At 40.8% G+C, this 24,348-nt stretch overlaps 1 protein-coding gene across 4 annotated transcripts in view; it reads right to left on the bottom strand.

Moving 5' to 3' along the window:
- The window catches only part of HNF4G (hepatocyte nuclear factor 4 gamma), a 78,091-nt gene that overhangs the window by 15,990 nt on the left and 37,753 nt on the right, over positions 1-24,348 (bottom strand). For 2 of the 4 annotated variants that reach the window (XM_063130853.1, XM_063130854.1), the window contains exons 2-4: positions 16,081-16,197; positions 6,047-6,218; positions 1,539-1,633 (exon numbers count right to left, since the gene is read on the bottom strand). In XM_063130853.1, coding sequence (XP_062986923.1) covers positions 1,539-1,633; positions 6,047-6,192 — 241 coding nt within the window. In that variant the 5' untranslated portion in view covers positions 6,193-6,218; positions 16,081-16,197. Of the gene's footprint in view, positions 1-1,538; positions 1,634-6,046; positions 6,219-8,411; positions 8,544-12,729; positions 12,809-16,080; positions 16,198-24,348 lie in introns of those variants that run through there. The other 2 variants (XM_063130855.1, XM_063130852.1) reach the window with 2 other exon arrangements.

Below are 24,348 nucleotides of genomic sequence, written 5' to 3'. Positions count from 1 at the left end.
TTTACACTGCTGCTGGCTTTTACTCTAGTTTTTAATTTGGTTTGCTTCTGTTTTAAACTTAATTTTTTTATATTATATTATGTTTAATACTTAATATTATGTTTTATGTTTTATATTATGTTTTACTAAGGCAGGATCTACACAACTGCTTTATAAGGGTGCACTGACAACTGTTGGCACCCAGGACACATTCCATATACGTTTTCAAACTATTTTCAAAAGCCTAGTTCAGACAACACGCTAAACCATGCTGCTTAACCACAAAATGGTTAATGGAGGTTAAGCAGCATGGTTTAGCATGTTGTCTGAACCAAGCCAATGTGTTACATCCTGTTTGGTGCAGATCCGGCCTAAAAGTTATTCTATTTTCTTGTTTTAAGTTTTGTTTGGTGAACTATTCAGAGAGCTTTGGCTCCCGAGTGGTATAGAAATAAAATAAAATACTGTACGAAAGAGACATGCAAGATGCAACTGCATGTCAAATCCCATTGGCTATAATGAGAAATCAAAAACTGGGGCCAGATCTATACCAAACAGAACGGAACACTTTGAAAACGGTATATGTAGCGTGCCTTGGGCCTGAACAGTTGTCAAAACTGTTATAAACTGTTATAAAGCAGTAGTGTAGATCCTGCCTGGGTCTAAGTTTTACCCACAAGTTGTTAGAAATGAATGAAATTTGTAGACATAGTAGTTCCTTGGGAGGGGATTACACTAGCCCAATGTTAGAAAAATCGGTGCAGGCTTTTGGTTTTTTATTGTTTTGTGCTACACAGTTTTATATTCCATTGTATTGTATTGTATTGCATTGCATCTCTTACATTCTATTATGTGATCTTTTTAAAGGGAACTGCTGATAACTTTTTGTGCAAGTTATAATGTGACTTTTTGTTGAAGATACATTTTGAGGATGTCCAGAAAAAGGACACACTATGCTGCTTGTGGAACATTCCAGAGAGCCCAGAAGTGGCCTTAAGAAAGAAAACTACAACGTTTCAGAAGGATAGGTGCAGTGGTTTGTGAGGAAGAGGAGTTCTCAAATGGGGACAGGGAGAGTGAGTCATTCACTTTCCCACTTCACCTGTGGTTTTTTGAGTCACTTCGTATGAAAATGGTGCACATCAAAGAGATGCGTCCAGTCAAGAAATCTTGCAAAGATTCAGAAGGAGAAGTGCAGGGGCTAAGGAATTATGCTGGTTGAAAACCAGTTTAAGGTTTCTTATTTTTTTTCCTAGTGAAGCCTGGCAGTTTTGGAAGAGTGTCTAGCAGAAGAAATAATAATTTTGTTTAGTTTTGAAACGACTCCATGCCAAATCTTCACATTAGCCAAAAATTACATAGCAAGCCAACTTCTTATTAGAGGTGTATTTCTATTCCATTTTTTCTAAACCCCACCTCTTTTCTTGATAGGCAACACACACACACACACACACACACACACACACACACACACACGTTATTTGCTTATAGATTTTATTTCCTGCTAATTGATATAAAGTGTTATTCTCTGAACAGGAGGTTTAAAAAAATCATGTTACCTTCCTTCTTCATCCCAGCACGAAAACACTTTTTTAAACGACAGTATCTACATTGATTTCTCTTGTCCTTATCAACAATACATTGTCGGCTAAATCTGTTGGACAGAATCGAGGGTAAATATATTAGAGCGCAAATACAGAAGGATCCTGATTAGCATGACTGAAACAATTAATGGGCACTGTCAAAACAATGTCTCCAACTATCAACCTTCACTGGTATTTTTTCTTTAATCAGCTTTGAAACATTTCTCTTTGCCATTCTTCTAGAGGGAATAATTCCTTGTGATGGGCAAGTAAAATCCCATTAGGTTATTCATCATCTTGGGAAAGCAAGGCATATAAATTTTGCTCTCGATTTAGTGAACGTTTAGGTTGACTCTCTTTACAGCTTGATCCTCTTCTGTTGCTGCATATAATGAGAGCTAAGACAGAAAAGTAGGGATGAAATTTGTTCAGTGTACACTTTAATGCAAACTGACCTAATTTCGCCCTTTTGAACCAATACATGAATTGAAACACATCTCCAAATTTTGCACTGGAGTTCTCCAATAAAACAACTACAACGCATATATTAGGGGGAAGTGCACACAAAAATGCATTTATTTTTATAATGGAAAAATTCTATAAGTTTGGGATAAACTGAACATAACAGAAACAGAGACAAAGTGAAATTTGACAGCTTTGGCCATGATCCCTAGGAGAGCCCTGCTGGATCAGAACAAAGTTTTATCAGCCTTCCCCAACCTGGTGTTCTCCAGGTGTGTCAGACTACAACTTCCATCATACCTGGCTAGCATTAGCCATGCAGTCCAAAAATTTCACCTGGTCCAAAACAGGACAGTGAGGTAGTTAATGGGGTCTGGCCAACATAATCATATTATGCCAGTCTTCTTTCATCTGCACTGGCTGCTAGTCAATGGCCAGGCCTGATTCAAAGTACTGATGTTAACATTCAAAGCCCTAAATGGCTTGAGGCCAGGTTACCTAAAGAATCATCTCCACCCATATACTGTATAACTGCCAGACCCTTCAGAGGTATTTCTCTGGGAGCCCTCAGCAAAGGAAGTGAGGTGCGTGGATACTAAGCAGAGGGCCTTATCTGTTGTGGCACCCTGGTTGTGGAATGAGCTCCCAGAGAGGCTCCTACATTGTGCTCTTTTTGGTGTTAGGTGGAGACCTTTTTTATTTTCCTAGGCAATTTAGTCTTTTAGTTCTGTTATTTAAAATCTGTCACTGTATTTTAAAACTTTACATTGTCGCTAGGCTTTATCTTGGGTTTTATACTGCAATTTAAAACTTTTAGGGAGCAATTGAAACAGCAGCCTTAGCTAGGCCTAAGGTTTATCCCGGATCATCCTGGGGTCATCCCTGTTCATGTAAATGACACACAGGATATCCCAGGAGCAGGTAGGGATGACCCCGGGATAAACCTTAGGTCTAGCTAAGGCCAGCATCTCAAGGGGCATAGGGTAGTTCAGTTTCCTGCCTCCCCATCCTCCTTGTAGTCAGCGTGGCTAGAACCATGCTGACTAGCTTTCCATCCTCAGAAAACAGAGCATGGAGACATTGAAAAGGGGGTGTTCTGGGGGCAGGGCAGGGAGGGGATGAGACTGGGGCAGCTGAATTACACCATTTTCTATGGCCACCCCAGCCTCCTTCCCCCCCCTTCTAAGGTGCCTCTGCTAGATGGGTGAAACATGAAGCATGGAGATGAAAATTGCTTCCACCCTGCTCCCACTCTGCATAGGATTCCCGTCAGTATCCATGCTCAGAGGCTGATGAGAATCATGATAGGATTGTACCCTTAAACTTTTGTAGTGTATCTTATGTAGGATTTTATATTTTGAATTGTTGTGAACTGCCCAGAGCGTTTTGGTTATTGGGCAGTATAGGAATGCAATAAATAAATAGTGATGGGAGTTATTGTTTGACACATCCAGAGGGCACCAGGTTGGGGAAGGAAGGCTTACCTAGTGCAGCTCTCAGAATCTCGGGGCCCATCAGCTGCTTTTTGGAAGTAATTGGAGGGTGAGCTGTTGTCTCCATTCATTCATTCATTCGTTTACATGTTACATTTATATCCTGCCTTTTCTCCAAGCAGCCCCAGGTGGTGTACATGATCCTCCTCCTCACCACTTTATCCTCACAACAACCCTGTGAGGTAGGTTAGGCTCCCAGTCAGTGACTGGCTCAAAATCACATAGTGAGCTTCATGGAGACAATCTAGAACCTGGATCTCCTGAGTTCCAATCCAACACTAGCTACTACACCACACTGGCAGGGAGGCAAGAAGCCAATCCCCCCCAATGTTTGTAATAAATATACTGCCTTTATTCATGGAGGCTCCATTTAAGAATCGTGGCTAATAGCCGCTGATAAGATGTATATGTTAAAAACAAGCAACCCTTCTAACTTATCAGTGATACCTGTGTTGGAACTAGGAAATATTTCCAGCCTGAGATACATCTGTGGATGCTTCCTGCCCCTGCAGAGATATGCCACATCAGAACACTGTTCCAGTGGAGGCTGCTGGCTCCATTTCTGGTGGGGCTGTGAATCCATTCTGGGTTTCAGTCAGAACCAGCCAGAACTCTAAACAGCTATTCAAGGTGCTGAACCCCATCCCCAAAATAGCTTCAGCACCTTGACTAGCTCCTTTAGAGTTCAGGCTGAAACGCAGAATAGACTCATAGCCCCACCGAAATCAGAGCCACCAGCCTGCACTGTTCTGACGCTACCTTGTTGGCTTGGTTACTAAAACGTATGGATAAATGACAATGCAGAGCCTTCAAGGAAAGGAGGCTCAAGATAGGCTGATGCCTTAGCCAGAGAAAGAGCTGGATCTTGCCTTGCCTGCTTGTTACGGTTAGACCGTCACTGTAGCTGTGGTGGAGCAATGCCTGAGTTAAAATGGACCGATACAATCAGGCAGTTTGGTTGCTTTAGATTTCAGCCACCGTGGCTGAAATCAAGCACACAGAGATGCATGCTAAAGTCCCACTGTTTTCGATATTAAGATATATAGATATAGATATATTTGAGCCAGCAAGTCTCAAGATAACAGAAGGATCTCGAAACAGAGACCTGAGTCAAGTGATAGTAATAGCAGGAGAGAGAGTACCTTTTAACCTCAGCAGCAGTCCTAGGCAACCTTCTTGAGAAATGAGAAGGAGATAAAAGAAAATGCCAGAGGGCACCTTGTAGCTGAGCTCTAGTAATACTTGAGAGGGCAGGGGGAAGAAGAGATATGGGAACTCAAAATAAAGCAGGGGACAGTAAGGCAGCACGGAACCTCAGAGTGAAGGTTGCTGGCAGATCAAAATCTACATTTGTCGTCATTTGCAAATGGAACAGTTTTGTCCAGGGATGTAAATGGCTGCTGGGGAAAGCAGTTCAATCTTTGATGTGCTGACTACTATTCAGCAAGTCACCTTTTCTATGTTAAACACTGGAGTGTTGCAAAGATTAAGGGCATGTCTACACCACCCGGCAATCCGGAAGGGAGGAGGGAGGATCTCACGATATGCTGATCGCGAGAACCTCCCCTGCATTCACACACGGCGCACAACGGCCAGGGAGGAATGAGGGCGTTGCACCTGCCATTTATTTTTTGAAAGACAGGACCTGGAGCACACCTGTTCTCCAGCGCAAAAGTACGTTTTTTTAAAAAAAAGCCTCGACCCCACTCCCCTCCCCACCCCCGATAGGCACGGAGCGCTTGAAGAGCTCCATGCCCTGTGCCTGGTTCCCAGCTCCTCGCATTTACTAACAAGGAGCCGGGACGAAACCGGGAGGGCCGCCCACACCTCCCGCAGTCTCGAGACAATCCTGAGACCACAGGGAAACCCGACAAAAAAGGGTACGGAAATATCCCAGGGAAATGGAGGGATCATCCTTCCCTGCTCCTGGGAAGGCTGATGCCTTAGCCTGTGGATGCACAGGGACAATCCCAGGACGATCCCTGGGATATTGCCTGGTGTAGACATGCCCTAAGAGACATGAAACATGAGTAAAGAGACCCATCTCTTTCACCATGGCAGTGATGGCACATCAATGCTCAACTCCAGTGGTTTTTGGAAGAAACTGACCGTTTTGATCCCTTGAAGTCTGACTTTCTAATTTGTACCATCCACCATGGTATCCTTCTGGGGCACCTGGCAGAAGTGGGTATAGTGGGTACTGTGTTGACTTGACTGCACTCATTCCTGGAAGCAGGAGCCAGAAATGTTGCTGGGGAAGACCATAGGAACCTGGCATAATGTGACAGCCCCCATGGGAAAATTAAGCCACAGTGGGCTGTCATGTCATGCAAACCAAGTCAATGAATGCAAAGCAGGTGCTCTACCAACTGTGCTTCAAATGTTACATTTGTCTTCACCCTATATTACATCTGTCTTCACCATATATATATATTATATTCAGGTATCCATCCTGGATTTACAAAGAAGGGGAGGTTAATAATTTAAATAAACAAATACTGTATTCCTTCAGTCTGATATTTCTCATACCTGCAGGTGTAAACGTGATTCTTTCGTATGCTGCGTCTGAAGAACCCCTTGCATCCATCACAACTGGAGGCGCCATAATGCTTGCCAGTTGCTCTGTCTCCACATATTGCACAAAGGCCACCAACCCCACTGTCCACAGTGTTCATATTGAGCGGCTCGGTCAAGCAACTGTCTGAGGAGGGGTAAGAAGAAGGTGGACAATTAGGAGTAAAGCCTTTGGAGTGGGAGAAGGAAATGCAACACCGTGACTAAATTACACCAGCCTGGAGATTTTACTGGCCTTCTCTTTTAATTAGCATTTACCATTTAAAGACGGCAGAAAACACAGCATGCCTAATTACCTCCGATTGTTATTCTAATGAATGCTTTCAAACCTATCATGCCCACTTGTCAGAATTTATGATGCTCATAACAATGAATGGTTTGTTTTTGAAGCGGGGGGGGGGGGGGGTTGGTTAAACTCCAAGACTTGAAGTAGAAGTTATAAGGCTAAGACAATGGGCCACTCCCCACGTGCATCTAACTTCTTAAACATACTTATTAGTTTTAAATAATGGAGAGACGATGCTGTAAGGCAACACTTTCTGAGAGGCCGGTAAAACGCCATGCGTTGATTTTCAAAGGATTTGACAGTGGCTGCCAAGCACTGTTGATCGTCAGTGAGGACGCCATAAATAACGAGGGTTCTCCCCATCCACATGTTGTCACATAAAGAAGCAGACAAAGATCACCCTGTTAAAAAGGTACATGATCAGCGAAGCCAACGCCAGTCATTACTTGTTGGAGTTCATGTCTGGATTCAGCCTCTTGGCTCTGTCTAAACTGACAGAATCTATCATCTCTTTAGTGGATGCATGCAATTTTGCTCCAGCGAATGGCAACACATTTGGCTTTCAGGGGTTAGACATACGTGGTGTTTTCTTTTTTTTTCTTCATGTAACATTCTTGGTTGGAAGCCGTGGTGGATCTTTACACACAGGGTTCCAACTCAATGGTTGAACCCCCTTCCTAAATTCTGCAGCCAGGGTGGATGGGTGGGTAGGTGAAAGTAATTCTGTACTTGGAGGAAATTCACTGTGGCTATATATTTATATGACTGTAAATTATTCACTTACTGTTTTCGTTAAAACAATTTGGTGGGAAGCTGTTTGCTTTTGCTTTTGTTTTTGCAAGTATAATAATAGTGCTGTGCCAAATCCTGCCCCTGTAGCCAGAAGACGGAGAATTTCAAAGACTTTTCTCCTTGGGGAGGTGGACAACATTTCCACAAACCTTTTTAAAGTGTAGCCAGTTGTTTAGGGTTCTTCTATTTTTTGAAAGAAAGAAAGAAAGAAAGAAAGAAAGAAAGAAAGAAAGAAAGAAAGAAAGAAAGACCCCCAGCACTTGGAGGAGACCATGACCCTTTCTACACCTAAGGATTATCCCAGGGAAATGGAGGAATCGTCCCTGCCTGCTCCCGGGATCCCCTGTGTGTTATTTGCATGCACAGGGATGATCCCAGGACGATCCCTGGAAAAAAAGGCAGGTGTAGAAACAGCCCATGTGACCTTGCCCTTTCCAATAGGCATTCAGGAAGAACTCCTGGGCTCCTGCAAATGCCGGGGGGTGGTCTTTAAAAGAAGAGCCCTTAAAACTTCCTACACTTAAAAAGGTATGTAGAAACTCTGTCCCTCTCCCCAAGGAAAAACATTTCTGAAATTCTCACCTCTGGCATTGTCTTTCACCAGCATTTTCATATTTCCCAACCACCACGAAATGCCAAAAATGGCATAATCAAAATGTTCATCACAGCATGAATAGATCAGTCAAAGGACAAGGGCTAGGATGCACAGAGGGGTATCCAAAGCTGTCTTTAGTGCAATACCACCATTAAATCAGTGTGAGAATCCTTACTAGTTCCTAAGCAATTGAGCTCACATTTTCAAGATTTTCTCAACTAGAATTTAACAGCTACAACGAAGTTATATTCTATTGGTCTTGTAAAAGAATTTTTTTTAGAAATGATCAAACTTGTATAAATTGACAAGTTAATTGGTTGGTTTTCCAAAAAAAATCGACTATCATTAATATCCATCCTTTTTAGATCTCTTTCATTCAGTTGAACAGAATTTCACACACACACACACACACACACACACACACACACACACACTTCAAGGAAAGATATACACATTTAAAACAAAGCAAAATAAATATAGACTCAAAATCATATTTTTCATTCTCTTTCGTTATTGCTAGCCCACAATAAATATCAGCAGATCAAATCTACATTCATCTTTGATGGCATGATATTGCAACACCTTTTGGAATACTTTTTTTAAAAAAAAAAGTATACTATGCAAGTACTATTTTAGTTCTGACTTACTTGGTATGAAGAACGAACATTTTTTAAATAGAGAAAATTATTCAGAAATTCCCTACAAAGTATTTCTTCCATCTGTACCCTTGTTCCCACATCTCCTGCTTACATATGAAAAGTTAAATAATGTTTTCTTCATGTCTGACTCACAAGTCTGATTGCACTGGGGCAAAAATTCTTTACAGACAATTCCACCCAACTGAAGTTAAAAAGTTACTTTAATCAAACAGCAAGAAGTTCTCTCAGATAAACATTAGCTTCTAGAGAGTTGTTGTGATTAACAAGTCACTCCGGTTTGCACATCGACACTCTGGAAACATTACTGTATATTAAATATATCAGCTGCAAATAGACATTTGGAATAATTTTCCGTGTAGTCAGTTATTTTTCCCTCTGGATATTTGTATCTTAACTGTCATTTTAAATATCATGTACAAAAATATTCCTCATTCCCAAGCTGCCAATGGTAGTTACTCATTCATGTTACAGTAAATAAAATAAATGCAGAAAGAACATTTTTCTTCGTTTGATTAATTGATCAATGACACTCCCATACAGTTACTTTATTACATAGAACTGTCATTTTATTTTCTGCACCACAAATAATATTATTTTAAAAATATTATATTATTTTGGATTATATAGACAAATATATATACATAACAAACACAAATCAATCTTTCATTAAGGAGCTAACCAAAGACTAAGCCAAACTAAAAAATGCAACATTAATTAGCATTACACTTACTTTGATCAGGTCACCCCATAATTTGTTTTATACCACTCAGAATAACTCATTTCTCACATTCTAATATTGATTTTTCTGATTCCAAAAACTGAATTGATTTATCACATTGTCCTGACTAATCTTTTGTGATATGTCCTTCTCAGAGCTTCTTCTAACATAGCATCTTATGCTTTAATATTCTGTGCCATATACTTTTTTCCTACTTGTCTAAAAATAGGTTTTTTTGTTCCTATTTTTAGCCATCAAATTACATGGAGCACAACATATTCCCTACTATTTTTCCAAAAAGTTAAATGGATTGAACTCATCCAACCTGCCAAGTAATAATTTTAGGTTCCTTTGGCAGCTTACTGTAATCTTTTCTTTAATCCAGGTATTATAATGTTCTTAACACATTTTTAGTGATGAAATGTAAAGGAAAAGAGCGAAACGGGCAGAGATGAAGTTTCCAAAACAAACGTCAGCTGCACTATTAATAGTGAAGCATTTGGCTAACCCTTTACAGTGTTTATTTTTCTTTCTTGCCCACTCAAACTCTGTTTTTGATCTCGGAGAAGATTCAAACTCACCACTGCCATTATACAAGACCTGCATAGTCTCAAATTCCAAACTAGTATAACTTGGATCTAAGACTTCGGTGTAGTTTGACATATCCATGTCCAAAAGTGGCTCCGAGATCTTCATCATTGAACGTGAATCTTGAAAATGACCGACGTTCCAAGGTAGAAGATGCAATCCACTCTGTTTTCCTGTCAATCAGTGATTGGTAATCCAAGTGTTAACTGTAACTGACTCACTTATGTGTTGCAGTGGGAGGAGTTATAAAATATATTCAACCGGCCGTGCTCTACCTGTATGCTTTCCCGTTTTCTATATGACACAATTTGTAATTACTTATGATAATGGTAGAATGATTCATGGAACGTTTTCAGTGGGAGTTTCGATTGGTTTTATTGCTTTGTAATTTGAAAATGCTTCCAACTAAAAGAACCTGATTTAAAAAAATAAAAAGTAAAGATAAGCTGTCCAACAACCTATCAAGTCTTACAATGAAGCTTTCAACATTTCAGTAGTATAATTCAGGACAGGAGAAGGCAAGTTACTCTCTTGGATGATCTACTGCAAATCATCCAGAGATCCTCAAGTAAATCCAGATCTACTTTCAGCCCACTTCTTGTCTACATAATACAACTTGTCCCCCACAAAAAGGGTTGAATATATACTGGTGTGTAAGGATATATGCACCTAAATTCTTATGTACTAGAAGTTATATGCATGGTGAGGGACTGAATACAAACTCAAGGTTTGGTCCTGTACCCTACACAGATATCATTTATTTTCTGGAGAGCTGTGTCTAGCAGATAAAGGCAGTTTTAGCAGGCCTTGTGAAAATAGTGGGCATGCTTGTTTGTTGTAATTGTACCCATTCCACAGAAATGCACTATTTCATGAGGAAAGAAGGACCTTAGGCCTTAGCTAGACCTACCTTTTGTTCCGGGAGAGAGGAGATCTTTCCCTCATTTACACGTAAGGCGTGACGACCTCAGGAAGAGAGGTGTTGCGCCCGCCTTTTTTTAAAAAAGAGGACCTAGCACATGAACGCTCGTGCGCTAAAGGCAAGTCTTTTTTAAAATTTAATTTGGTTTCCCTGCTCCCCCCACCCTAACCCCGATGGGCGCAGCTCCCGGTTCTGCACGAGTAATCACGCTGAGTGAGGTCAAGCTGAGGAAACGGGCCAGACGTTCCACCATGGAAAAAGCGGGCCCAAAGGGGAGGACTATAACCCGGGGCAAGGGAGGGATGATCCCTCCCTGATCCCGGGACCCCTGTGCGTCATCTGGACGCATAGTGACGATCCCGGGGTTCACTGGTCTTAGATACTCTGATCAGAGCTCCTGCTTCATGTTCAAAGAACATTTAATAACAGGCTACCGTATACATAGATAATTGATGTAATTCCTTATTTGGCAGTGTACCAATTGTATGACACACTCTCTTTAAAGAGCTTTAAGAATCTGACTTGTTGCATCTCATTAATAGTTAACATGATATTCTGAACCTTGTTCAAATGGGGGAAAGAGTCTCAGATATCTGAAGTTGCTGATCAGCACAAAGTAGTCATCCAAAGAGTTCATAAATACAACATTCAGGCATTCATATTTTCACTTGCCACCCTAGCCATGGTGACTGAGCCAGCACCATTGATGAGTGAGGCAAGCTTAGCCTTATCTATTCCTAATCCAGTTTCTCTGTTTTTTCCATCCAGTCCTTCCTTAAAATGCTTTCCTTTCCAATCCACTCCTATCTTAAAATCCTTTTCTAAAAACAAATTCTCTATTCTTTTGAAATATTCTTGAAGCTATTGTCCGAGTCTCTCAAGCGTTAATTACTGATTATTCATATTTATATTTAGGCAGTGTCACTTCCTTATTCCCTTCTCCCCATCACCTCAGAATTGTGGTCCTGGTTGTATAGCTTTGATTTTAAGTTCAGTGTTCTCTGTTTTGGTCTCTTTGTGTCTCTGGTTTCTGACTATGATACTTGACTTTCTGCATGACTCTGTGTTCTTTATGGTGTACGCGTGTGGTCTGTGTGACTGGTACACAGGCACAGAGTGTTCTGTATATAGTGTACATAAGAATTATTATTAAACATATATGAAGTCCCTAAAGTGCACTATAAGTCTCTAGCCACTGCACCTACCGTTCTGCAATTTTATACATTATTTACTTAGGGGCATATTATGATTTGTATGATTCGTTTTAGCATTGTTTTATTATGCTTGTTGTAACCATTGGTTGAAACAATAAAGCTTTACTACTACTACTACTACTACTACTTCTTGTGGGCATCTCTACAAACTATGCATACAAACTCTCCACAAAACAACATGGGAGGGGGGACAGGAGGCAAATCCCTTTTAACCTCCCTAACTAAAGGCACCAGCACATTTCCTGGATACCAAGAAGAAAGCTTTTCTTCTGTGGCATCCCTGTTGTGGAATGGGCTTCCCAGAGAGGCTCACCTGACACCTATATTGTGCTCCTTCCAGCACCAAGTGTAGATTTTTTATTATTTTCCCTGCCGTTTTAGTCTTTTAGTTCCATTGTTTTAAATCTGTCACTGTATTTTAAATCTTCTTATTTCCCTAGCCATTTTAATCTTTCAATTCTGTTGTTTTAAATCTGTTAAATTTAAAATCTCTGCATTGTTGCTAGGATTTATGTTGGGGGGCGGGTGTTTCTGGTCATTTTAAACTTTTCAATTTTTATAATGTACCATATGCTGTATTTTGTGGTTTAAATTCTTGCGAACAGCCCAGAGAGCTTTGGCTATTGGGCAATATAGAAATGTAATTAATATATAAATTCATTAAACAAAAAACCTACAGTTTACAAAACAGTGTTAAGGCTCTAGAGCTTTCACCAAGCACCAAAAAGCAGGGCAGCAGAATGTACAAGTGAAGTTCTCGTTCTCCCAGAACAGATAAACCATGAGAACATGATGGAGAATATGATGTGCAGAGGTGACTATGAGGTTATGGAAACTGATGACGAACAACTTAGGACCACCTACTTCTCTTTTGTTAGAGTGTATCCTCATGTTCAGAGTTGCAACCCAACACATTTGACAGGCACCAAGTTGGGGAACGCAGCTGTAGAGAAAGAACAGGCAGAATGTAGATCTCCAGATGTTCAACTCATAAAAGCCCCTACCATCATGGGCAGTGATCAGGAATGCTGGGAGTTGATGTCCAAAATACCAGGATAGATCTATTTTCTGCCCACATCTGTTCTAAAGTATGATGATTTCCAGCATTAAGATATGTGATCCATCAAGGAACTCCAAAAGAGGTGCATCACTTTAAAAAGACTGTCTTAAACCAAATGAAGTGACAATGAATGAATCTTGAATAACTAATCCAGACAATTCTTCAGCTGTTAAAATTGGCCATAGCTAGACCTAAGATTTATCCCTGGATCATCCAGGGGTCAAGCCTGTTCATCTAGGTGACACACAGGGGATCCAGTGCTCAGGCAGGGGCAAACCCTGGATGATCCCAGGATAAACTTTAGGTCTAGCTGTGCCCTTAGTTTTCAACACATGGCATAGGTTTTCTGTTTATTGAATATCAGATATAGGGTATTGGAGGACTAGCATAGAGGATTTTTCTTACAGGTTCAGTAGTGTGAGCTCAAAGGCAGAGCTAGCACCTAATACTTTCATGTGTAATGATCATTGTAAAATTAATGATTTTTGTCTTCCCCATAACATGGGAGTTGCAGTGCAGCACATCTGGAGAGCACCAGGCTGGAGAAGGTTGGTTTACAGTTGAATCCTGTACATGTCTTCTCAGAAGTCAGTGCCACTGAGATCACTAAGGTTTACTCCCAAGTGGTATAGGATTGCAAACTAATCTCATCTGAAAGGAGTTCAAGACAGACAAACTAAACCTTTTGTGCTCCTCTGTCACTTTGATGAGATGGTGTATTGTGGAGGGATTGTGGGGAATGGACAGTATATTTTGTATAAACACATTTTAAGAAAAAAGGCTTCGGCTCTTTGAAGGGCAGGATATTGACTAAAATTGGGAAGTGCCTGGCACATGCTCTAGTTCTACATCTCTAATTAATAGTGCCCTTTTGTCATACGGGAGATGTGTGTGAGAGAGAAAAGTATTGGGCAGACCCTGTGTTTGGTAAGAATATAGAACAGCGTTCCCCAACCTGCTGCCCTCCAGATGTTTGAGATTACAAGTCCCAGCATTACTGACCATGGGACATACTGACTTGCAATGATGGGTGTTATAATTCAACATCTTTGGAGGGCACCAGGTTGGGGAAGGGCTGTTCTAAAAAAAAGAGAGAGAAGTAGATGGCCCTAAGTTGTTCGTCATCAGTTTTCTACAACCTTTTGCATATCACTTCTGCTTATCATCTCTGCATATCATATTCTCCATCCTGTCTTTATGGTTTATCTACTTTGGGACAATGATGTGGCGTTAAGGCTTGTGAGCCTTAACTCCCTGCTTTTTGGTGCTTGGTTGAAAGCTCTAGGGCCTTAACATTGTTTTGTAAACTGTATGGTTTTTGTTTAATTAATTTCATGCCTTTCTGTAATAAATGACTGGTTATTATACAGTTGACAAACAAGCCAGCGTCAGCCAGGATGTTACACCATGTTGACATCCAATATAAAATCAAAGCTAGTGTCATGTGTTGAACCCACTTTTCAAATTAATTATTGAGCTCCAGATGTTACACTCTGATGATACTCATTTGAACTTTTCAATAGCCAGTGTCCAGAGATAAAAGCATTTTATTACTGCCTCATGAAAAGGAAATATTTCATGTTTTGTGTCTGTATTTGGAGACAACTTGAAAAATTGTTCTACTGTATTTAAAAAAACCCTGATTAATTCTGGAAGCACACAAGATGATACAGGAAAATACTCTATATTAGAATAAGTTTCAGATTACTGTGTTAATTATTATCGCTCATTTTATGCTACATGCTTTTTCTTCCTATTTGGATCTCAAAGGAGCACATTGTGATCAAGTTTCAAGTCTGCACAGGCTGAATTCCCGTTCATAGATATTTACTCAAAAGTAAGACCCATTGAATTTCCTTGGTTTTTAAAAAGCAACATACTTGCTTTTAGATTTGCCAGTCTCAGCACTTTATGTAGACTATGTATGCCTGCTCTATCTGTCCCTATAGTTTAGGGTGACCAACTGTCAGGATTTCCCCGGATTTGTCCTGGTTTTTGTTCTTTCCATGGTGTCGGGGGATTTTCTATAATTTTCAATAATGTCCTGGAATGACACACCTTCCCCTTTAAGGCTGCCATTAGCATGGCAGGAGGGAATGACATGCTTTCTTGAGGCACATCGTTCCCCCACCCCGAGCTCCAATTGAGGTCTTAAAGGGGAAAGTGGGTCATTCGTGGACATTATAGAAAAGGCCCCAATTGGAGTGGATGGTGGTGGTGCAGAATGAAATCCTTTCCCCTCCTCCACTCCAATCGGGTTCTTTAAGGTGGCGGGGAAATAACGTACTTTCTGCAGGACTCAGAAAGCTGCTTCCCCCCACACACACTAGGTGTCCTCTTTTTTGGTTTCCCAAATATGGTCACCCTACTATAGTTTCCTGCAAGGCTCAGTCAGGAGAGGTCAGTAAATTAAACCCAGGGGTGGAGGGTGGGTTTCTTTCAAGTTCAGCTAAGAGCGGTTGCTGTAGAACATGGCCCTGCCAGGAGTGCCTGTGTTTGGTAGCCTGCAGGAACACCTGCCTCATAAAGCAAATGGGCACATGAGAACTGTTATTATGGTCTGCCTTTTCTTTTGTCTTTAGTAGTCTGTAGTCCAGACCTCTTCAGAAGGGGGGAGTAGTGTTATGTGGTTGGGGTCACTTACTCAGTGCCTCTGATTGCAAAGAGATTGAGGATTTTCCCCAACTCTGTAACTCTTGAAGTTACTAGGCCTGTTGAAAATAGATTTTAAAAAACAATCAGGAAAACAGTGAATAACCCTTTTAACTTGTTAAACAAATGAAAACATGCCACACAAGAAGTCTTAAGATATGAATAGTTTAGAAAGAAAAGTAAATGCAAAAGTACATCAGATTCAGAAGTGAAATGTCAAACATGCAATGATTAGAAAGAAAATACATGTGTAGAGTATGCAAAATACACTACAGTTTAACTGTTTCTAAGGCCAATTAGAAAAGTGTGACTAGGCCAAAAACAATGTTGTAGGCCCAGAAGTTGTACTGAAAACTTACACTGGCCCAAACTAGTTAAATGAAGCATTTGAAGCTTTCAACGTTATAGCATTATGGACCAAACTCGTAAAAAAAAAAAAAAGGAAGGGAGTAGTGTGGGTGGGTGGGTATGAGGTGGGGGGAGATTAAAAGGAATGTAGCTACCTTTTCCAAGGAGAGATCTGAAGACCAAGTTATCATGGATCCAGAGGAAGGTTGAAAGAGATGTCTCCTAGAATACAGGTTGTAGAACTCAGCAAAGTCCAAGTGGAGAAAATTAATCTAGGCAGAAAGTGTAGAAAATATTTTAAAATGAAACATGCTGTGAAGCACAACCTAAACCAGTGAGCAAAATCAAATAGGGGGCAAGCCAGGTGCCTGCATCAGAAAAGCTGGCCTTGGGAAAAGATAGCCCAAAATACTCTCAAAGCCAAGGGAAAACATGTTCCAAAAGAGAAAAGGAGGACTCTTCTGCTCTCAAAAGGGAGGCAAGAACCTAGCTGAGTCTGCTTCTAAGACTTCAGGCAGCAAAACTCTCTGCCCTCAAGGAAAGCCACTCCCATTCAGTTCCATAGCTACCTTGTAGTAGGATCTGGTCACACTGAGGCATCCTTAAATAAATGAAATGAAATAAACACTGCCACCACTACAAACCTAACATTTCACAGTTTTCTTCCCTACCGGCACCTCTATGTTGCATGTTGTTTGCATACAAACTGCCTCCATCAAAACCACAAACGGATAATCAAGTCCATTTTTTAAAAAAACTTCACCGAACTGCAGCAATGGGCAACCTTTTTTGGTTTGGAGGACCATATTATCTCTGGCAAAATATATCAGGGCAGAGTAGGGCCACAGCTAGACCTAAGGTTTATCCTGGGATCATCCAGGGTTCGCCCCTGCCTGAGCACTGGATCCCCTGTGTGTCACCTAGATGAACAGGTTTGACCCCTGGACGAGCTATGGCCTTGGTGTTGAATGGGACAGTGGTGGGTGGACCCAAGATAGACATATTCACACATACATTCCTCCCTCTCTCTCTCTCTCTCTCTTTCACACACACACACACACACACACACACACACACACACACACTTCCTCTCTCCCACCCCATGACAATTATTACAATCACTAGGGTTGAGAGTTCTTAATCTCAGCTCCCCACCATCCCAGAGATCGTGGTCAATATTGCTATTTCCCTGCTGGTATTAGCTACGAGGAAACAATTACTTTGATTAGGACTGCTGGAAGTTGGGATTGGGTTAAAGCTTCTCCCAAGCCATTTTTTATTCACCGCTAATAGCAGCAGGAAAATAGCTATCCTCATCAGGATCCATAGAATATCCTTAGAGAAACTATGGTTTATCTAAGTGGCATTTGGATTTGCTTTTCATACAGCACCAGTATCCATTTCCAAATGAAAAACACATTTTTCTAATGTGTAAAACTAAGTATCCAAAAAGTAGCTTATTTCATAGAACGCCCTACTTTGTAGATTTTCACACAGTGGTCATGAAAACTACAAATATCCTTGGAACACCATGAAGCAGAAGAGAGAAGACGTTTTATGATTACTAGGACTTCTACCAAGCTGTCAGGGTTATGATACCAAGCACTGAAATATTTCATGTCAAGAAATGTCTGGAATAAGTATGTTCTATTTGTATTGTTTTCTTGGTGGGTGGTGAGAGGGTTATTATACACTTCTCAAAACTTTATTAACTTCCCCCCCCAAACAGCATTTTTAATATTTTCTTGAAATAAAGTAGGAAAGCCAATCTTTACTTGAAAGGCTTTCAACTGCTGAGCAAAAAACTTTTGAGTTACTAGCCAAATGGGCTAGCGTCCCTCTGGATTTCAGTACAAAAGCGGCATTCGACTTGAAGCCCCCTGAGAAAAGCAGAAAAAAGAGAGAGATAAAACAAGCTTTCAAAAGGTTTCTTTTTTAGTATTACTGTCGTTAAATAGTATTTCAGTCCAGATTTTTATTATTATTTTAAACAGCTCCAGGTTCAACAATTAAAAGTCATGAGTAAGCTAAACTTCTTGTAATTCTTAGACTGTGAGTGTGGTGGTACGTTTACTAATTCTGTGGACTGCTTTGCCTAGAATTTCAATCATTACCTGAGCCAACCCTATCATTAGGCAGAGTGAGGCAGTTGCCTCAAATTTTGGGTGTTCTGAAAGGGCAGCAAATTATTAATTGTGTAATTTATTATTGTTGTATTTTAATTGCCAGGATGAGTAAGAGGTACCTATGGATTAGGAAATAATAATAATAAGAATAAGAATAAGAAGAAGAAGAAGAAGAAGAAGAAGAAGCAGCAGCAGCAGCAGCAGCAGCAGCAGCAGCAGCACCTTGACTTGGTGTAGGTTAGGGTGAGAATCTCTGGGGGGTGGGTGGGAACTCACTGAATATTTTTTTGGCTTGGTCCTCTGTATTCCATTCTGTCTTCTGCCAGCTGGCCCAACTCAGCATACAATGAATCAGCAAGCTAGCAGAATTTCCAGAAAATATTATTTGCATAAAATAATATTTGCACAATTTTTGGATGTAAATGGCATAAATTTGCATTATTTCCACAGTCATAATTATGCAAATTTGCACAATTTGTGACTGAAATTTGTGCAGATCACTTTGTGCAAATTATGGAGGCAACAAAGGGCATGTCTACATCTTAAGAGTATAGAGGGAGGGGGAGGATCATGGACTTACCTGCTTCCGTGATCCTCCCTCAGCATCTTGACGGCTGTGTGATGCCCCAGAAGGAAAGAGGGATGTCGTGGCTGCCATTTATTTATTTATTGTAAACAAGGGAGAAGAGTGCAATTGCACTCCACTGAAAAAGTGAGGGGTTTTTTTTTAAAAAAACAACAACACGCGAACCCGCTCCCTGCCCTCCACCCCTGATGGGCACGGACTGCCCCCACGCAGCTCCGTGCCCATTTGAAGAACCCTGCTACTTGCAGGAAGGAAGGGACAACCCGGGAACAGCGGCCACAAGACCCATGCTCCTCAGAATGGTCCTGGTATCACGGAAAACTCTCGTTTTCTGCGGTCCTAGATATCCCAGGGAAAGTCGCTGGTCATGCCGGGTTGCCCCCAAGATCCCCTGTGTGTTATCTGGACGAACAAGGATGATCCAGGGAGTACCCCAGGATATAGAGCTGGTGTAGACATGCCCAAAAAATGTGTTCAAAGTCCCCAGAACTTGGGGAAACCATGGGCTCATCTACGCCAAGCAGAATATTGCACTCTGAAAGCGGTATGAAAGCGGTATATAAAAGGCAGGAGCCACACTACTGCTTTATAACAGTATTGAAGTGCGCTGACCACTGTTGGGGGTCATGACACATGCCATATACTGCTTTCATTCCGCTATATCCTACCTGGTTTGGCTCCTGCCTTTTATATACCACTTTCATACTGCTTTCAGAGTGTAATATCGTGCTTGGTGTAGATGAGCCCCATGTGTCTCAGCTCACAAAAGCAAGCTGAGTCAGGTGCACCACAGAAGTCCGGTGAGCCCCCAAAGGGCTGAATTTCCTTGCGACGGACATCCTTAGTTTGGGGAGGTATAGAGAAGTGCAGTGCATTGAGATAACAGGATATAAATTAAGAGTTTACACTACCCATTACAAAGCCAGAACAAGAAAGTGGTGCTGCCAGTTCTGGCAACAATCCAGGATTCCTTATAACATATTGTTCCACTCTTATCAGGGCAGGGGAGGGATGGCTGTTCAAATCATTGTTTTGTACTTTAGAAGATTCTGAGCTCATTACCAGCTGATAAGAATGCTCTCAGAAAGCATTCCTGTGTTATCTGCAAGGCTCCTTAGTGTGCTAATTGTCCTGGTTTGTACTAGATTTAATCACCCTGATCAGGATATAAAATAGAAAACAAGCTAATAAAAATCAAGGTTATTTCTATAAACACTTTCATGAAAAACCAAACTGAGCAGCCACTGAGAATCTATAGGTTTGCCTGTCGGGACTTGCACCTGAAACCCCTATCAGCCAACTCTCTTTTCCTTAAACACCTACGCAAAAGCCATTTGTTCCACATAATGTTTCCTAAACTGCCACATCCTCATCAAACCTCTATATCATTCATGAATAGTTAACCCTCTCATCACTAATACTCTTTGTTATCCTCCAGACCACTTGACACAGGGACTGTGTGTGCAGTCATTACTCCAGATGATCCTCCTCACCCATTTGTAAGCCAACCAGGAGATCTGCAGGCCCAGAAGTGAGCATGAAGGAGCTGCCATCTGTATTAACTGACAGAATTTGTCAGAAAAATTGGTTTCCTCGTGTGGCAGAGGACACGGTGGCCGATCAAAAGATGTGTGTATCTGTATTACCCAGATGTGTTTTTAAGTGCATCTTTTGGAATATCCTCTGTTATGGTAATATAGCATGTATAACTAAAATTATACAATAAAAGTAATGGGTCTGTTCACACAATATGCAAACCACACTCAGCGGTTGAGTGTGGGTTGTTGTTGAACCATGGGTTGTTTGTTGAACCATGGGTTAGCATGTTGACTGGACCCGGGACATTTTTCACAGGGTGGCTTGTTAACCACCTTGAACAACCCAACAACAAATCATGGGTCCTCAATGTGGCTTTTTTCGAGAAAATAAGCCACACTGCATGTTGTGGAAAACCCAGTCAATGTATGGTGTAAATGTAAGTTAAAAGCAATGCAGCCTTGAAATCTGTCTAGTGCCCAAAAGCAGTTTCCTTACAATCTGCCTCTAAATTTCAGAGATTTTATCAGTGACCTCCAAAGCAGTGTGAGGAGCTATGGCGTGAAAAGACATGGGGGAAACTCCAGTACAGTGCATAGTCAAAAGTGTCACACACACTCTTTGGATCCTGACCATTGCTTTCCTGAGAAAATCAAAAGATGTGACTAATTTCTGAACTGCGGAATGTTACTGGAGTTTTCCAGCTCTTGTGAGTCATAGGTTTAAGCTGAGTTACCCCTTTATTTAAGAAATAAAGCTAGTTTGCAAAGTCTTTTATGTTCAATGCATTTTCGCTGTATGCTACTTGTTGTATTCTGAATTTGAAAGCTTTAGCAGTCAAAAGGCAGAGAAAAAGAAGCAGAGCTATGAAAGGCATGTCTTATGCATGTTTAGACAGAAAGAAGTCCATGCATAGGACTGCACCCTAAGTCAGTTTAGGGTGCGATCCTATGCACATCAACCTGACTATGGATGTCTATTTAATTTTGAGAGCCATAGGATTGTACTATTTTCAATAGCTGTTTTGAAATCTCGGTACAACTCTCTGTGGGAGAACTGACAATTTCCTGAGTGGATATTCTTATAGCCACCCTGCTGTCACTTCACATTCATAATCACCTTTTCTGCCCAATCCTACGCACCTTTACCTTGAAGTAAGTCCTACTGTGCACCAAATTCATAATTAGGCACATCCCTGCTTTACATAAAAACTACTGATTCTTTGCACTGTAAAGCTTCGTTAATGTAATAATAATAATAATAATAACGTTTAGTTTTTTCAAAGCATTTCATACATTGTCATGTTGTTATCTTTACAAAAATATTAAGGTATGTCTGCATTGTGTTCTTCCAAATTCCAGATTACGGGGAAGAGACTGAGAGCAGCAGGTTGCCTAAGGCCACCTAATAAGCCTGGCAACATCTGAACCGGTGGCATCATAGCTCCATCTTTTAGCCACTATACTCTGCCTGCTCAGAGTTGTCTTTAGAACACAATTATGAGAGGTGTTGTTTGTTCATTGTTATGTTTAATAATACTGGATGCCTGCATAAGTCTTCAGTTATCCTACTGATTATGGAAGTAAAAAACCATTTTTGGCAATCCAATCTGGGTTTTCATCAGAACCAAGCAGAACTCTAAAGTTCTAACTCTAAAGGATCTATCCAAGGTGCTGAACCCTGTCCTCAAAATAGGTTCATGGGATTTCAATTTGTATAGGGGCCACAGCACTGGGAGTCAGGGCTAAGGTGGCCTACTTTACAGAGGTCTGTCCTCTGCTTGAAGGGCTGTCAGAGGGCCATCCTCTGTTTGAAGGCATCCTGTATTTGAAAGGCTATCTAGTCCAAGTCCAATTCAAAGCTAAAGAACTATAAGGAGGGAGAATGGTAGAGGCCTTGAAGCTGCACCTTGCCTACAAATTGAGCAGGTACCCAGGTCACTGCTCATAGTCTTCTCCACTATGCTAAGTTGTATCATATTTCTATTTAAATTATAGTGATTATTTCTAAATTATGTATATACTTAAAAAAAATTATTTTATATGGTTTTTTTTTATCTTTTATTTATTGTTCAATGTTCTTGCCTCTCTTCCATTTTATACTTACAACCCTGTGAGTAGTAAATAGTCCAAGGAAAGTCACCCAGTGAACTTCATGACACAGTGGGGATTTGAACCTGCATCTCCAAGTCCAACATCCTAACCACTGACTCTATATCATACTGGAATTCACTACCACAAGATGTGGTGATGGCCACCAATTTGGATAGCTTTAAAAGTGGGCTGGATAAATTCCTCGAGGAGAAGGCTATCAATGGCTACTAGTCCTGATGACTAAGTGCAACTGCCAGGATCAGAGGCAGTAAGCCTGTATACACTAGTTATTGGGGAATATGGGTATGAGGGTGCTGTTGCACCATGTCCTGCTTATGGTTCCCTGGTCGACAGCTGGTTGGCCACTGTGTGAACAGAGTGCTGGACTAGATGGACCTTTGGTCTGATCCAGCAGGGCTCTTCTCATGTTCTAATGACTCTAGAGATGCTATTTCGGTGTTCAAGAAAATATTATAGAATGTGAATACGTATGAGTTTTTTAAAAAACTGTGCTTTAGTTTCTGTGATGTTTAGGTAATCAGGATGACAAGAGGTACATATCTAGGGTATAGATTAGCAATCCTCAGATGGAGATTTGCTGAGTTATAATTAAATAGCATGTGACTGAGGCAGTTAGTTAAATATTGCTTAAACCAAGTTACTTATTCTTTTTCTAACTGGAAAAAAAACTTTGTAAAGGGTAGAAGGGGAAAAAAGAGGAGAGAGTTCAAATGTAAGATGTGGTTGCTTTAATAGGATTTAAAAAACCTACTAGATAATTAGTAATTTGTTAATAATCTTTCATGAAAAACATTGGCTCATGTTTGATCATAAACGTTTTATGTAGATGATAAGATAAGTTTTATACATTCCTTATCCTCATTTACCTTGAGAAACACACAATTCCAAAATATAAATTCACAAAGTGCAATATGGTTCTCTTTTCCATGGTGAATTACTTTTTGTTCTAAACAGGAAGGGGGAGAACTGGAAACTCCAGATTAGAGTTGGAGCTTCAGAAATGTTATTACAAAAACTATAAATATATTCCTGTGACATTCCCAGAATCTTAATCTAGGGCCAGTTCACACATGGCAGTGGTCCCTATCTGATTGCTTCACATGCGGCTGGGCTACTACCTTCACAGCCAATAACAGAACACTGTCAAAATATGTTCATTCTGAATTTTTCCCACTGCTTTATTGTCAGTCCGTCAGGTTCCTTGTCTATTGAAAGGTTTAATCCCATCTTTTAAAATGCCATTTGCAGTACAACACCCACCCCCTGCATTTCTCATAGGTTGTCCTTCTGTTCTAGTGATATTGTGGTTTCCAAACAGTTGAAGTGCAATTGCATTTTCTTTTTCAAAACCCTTTTGAAATGCAGAATGGACTGATGGTTGGTTTACACATGATGGGTCTCTCCCCCCCCCCCCCCAGATGCTACCTATTACCAAAAAGAAAAACTATTTCTGGTTGTGCATACACACGCACAGAGGGTTGCCACTTGATGCTAACAATACTTCCATATGAGCACAGCTTGACTATGAACCCAGTGGCCAAAGGCACTCATGAAGTTATCATGTGGGGATCACCATCATGTAGGAACCAACCCTAGGTTAAGATTGGGAAAATACCATGTGGCCCAGCCAGTATAATTTTATTGCCAACCAGTGACTATTTTATTGTATTTTTATTGTCATGCTATTATTTTTAACTGCTCTTATAAGTTACTGAAACGCCGTAGATAAACCTGTGTGATTCTCCGTTATCCAAACCACGGAGGAGAGATTCCATTCCTTATGCCTAGCCTACAGGCTCTAAGCCTTTAGCCTGAGGTTGAAAATTTCTAGTCCAAAGGACAATCAATTAATCCACAGCAGAGGGTGGGGAAAACACAAATCACCCATACAAGATAGAAAGGAAGTGAACCATGACACATCCCCATTGGTAGAATTCCCTCTGCAGAGAGGACAACAAAGTTATACTTTCGGGCAACAGACATCTATAGTCCCAGGCGTCTTCGTGTATTATCTTGTCTTGGAGCTTCATCCCTCGTACCTGTTTCCCTCGAATTAGCCCT

The sequence above is a fragment of the Elgaria multicarinata genome, chromosome 7 (assembly GCF_023053635.1).
Source record: "Elgaria multicarinata webbii isolate HBS135686 ecotype San Diego chromosome 7, rElgMul1.1.pri, whole genome shotgun sequence".
In the NCBI taxonomy this organism is placed as follows: Eukaryota; Metazoa; Chordata; class Lepidosauria; order Squamata; family Anguidae; genus Elgaria; species Elgaria multicarinata.
Note: the sequence above shows the minus strand (reverse complement) of the source record. Positions and strands in the feature narration are given on the sequence as shown.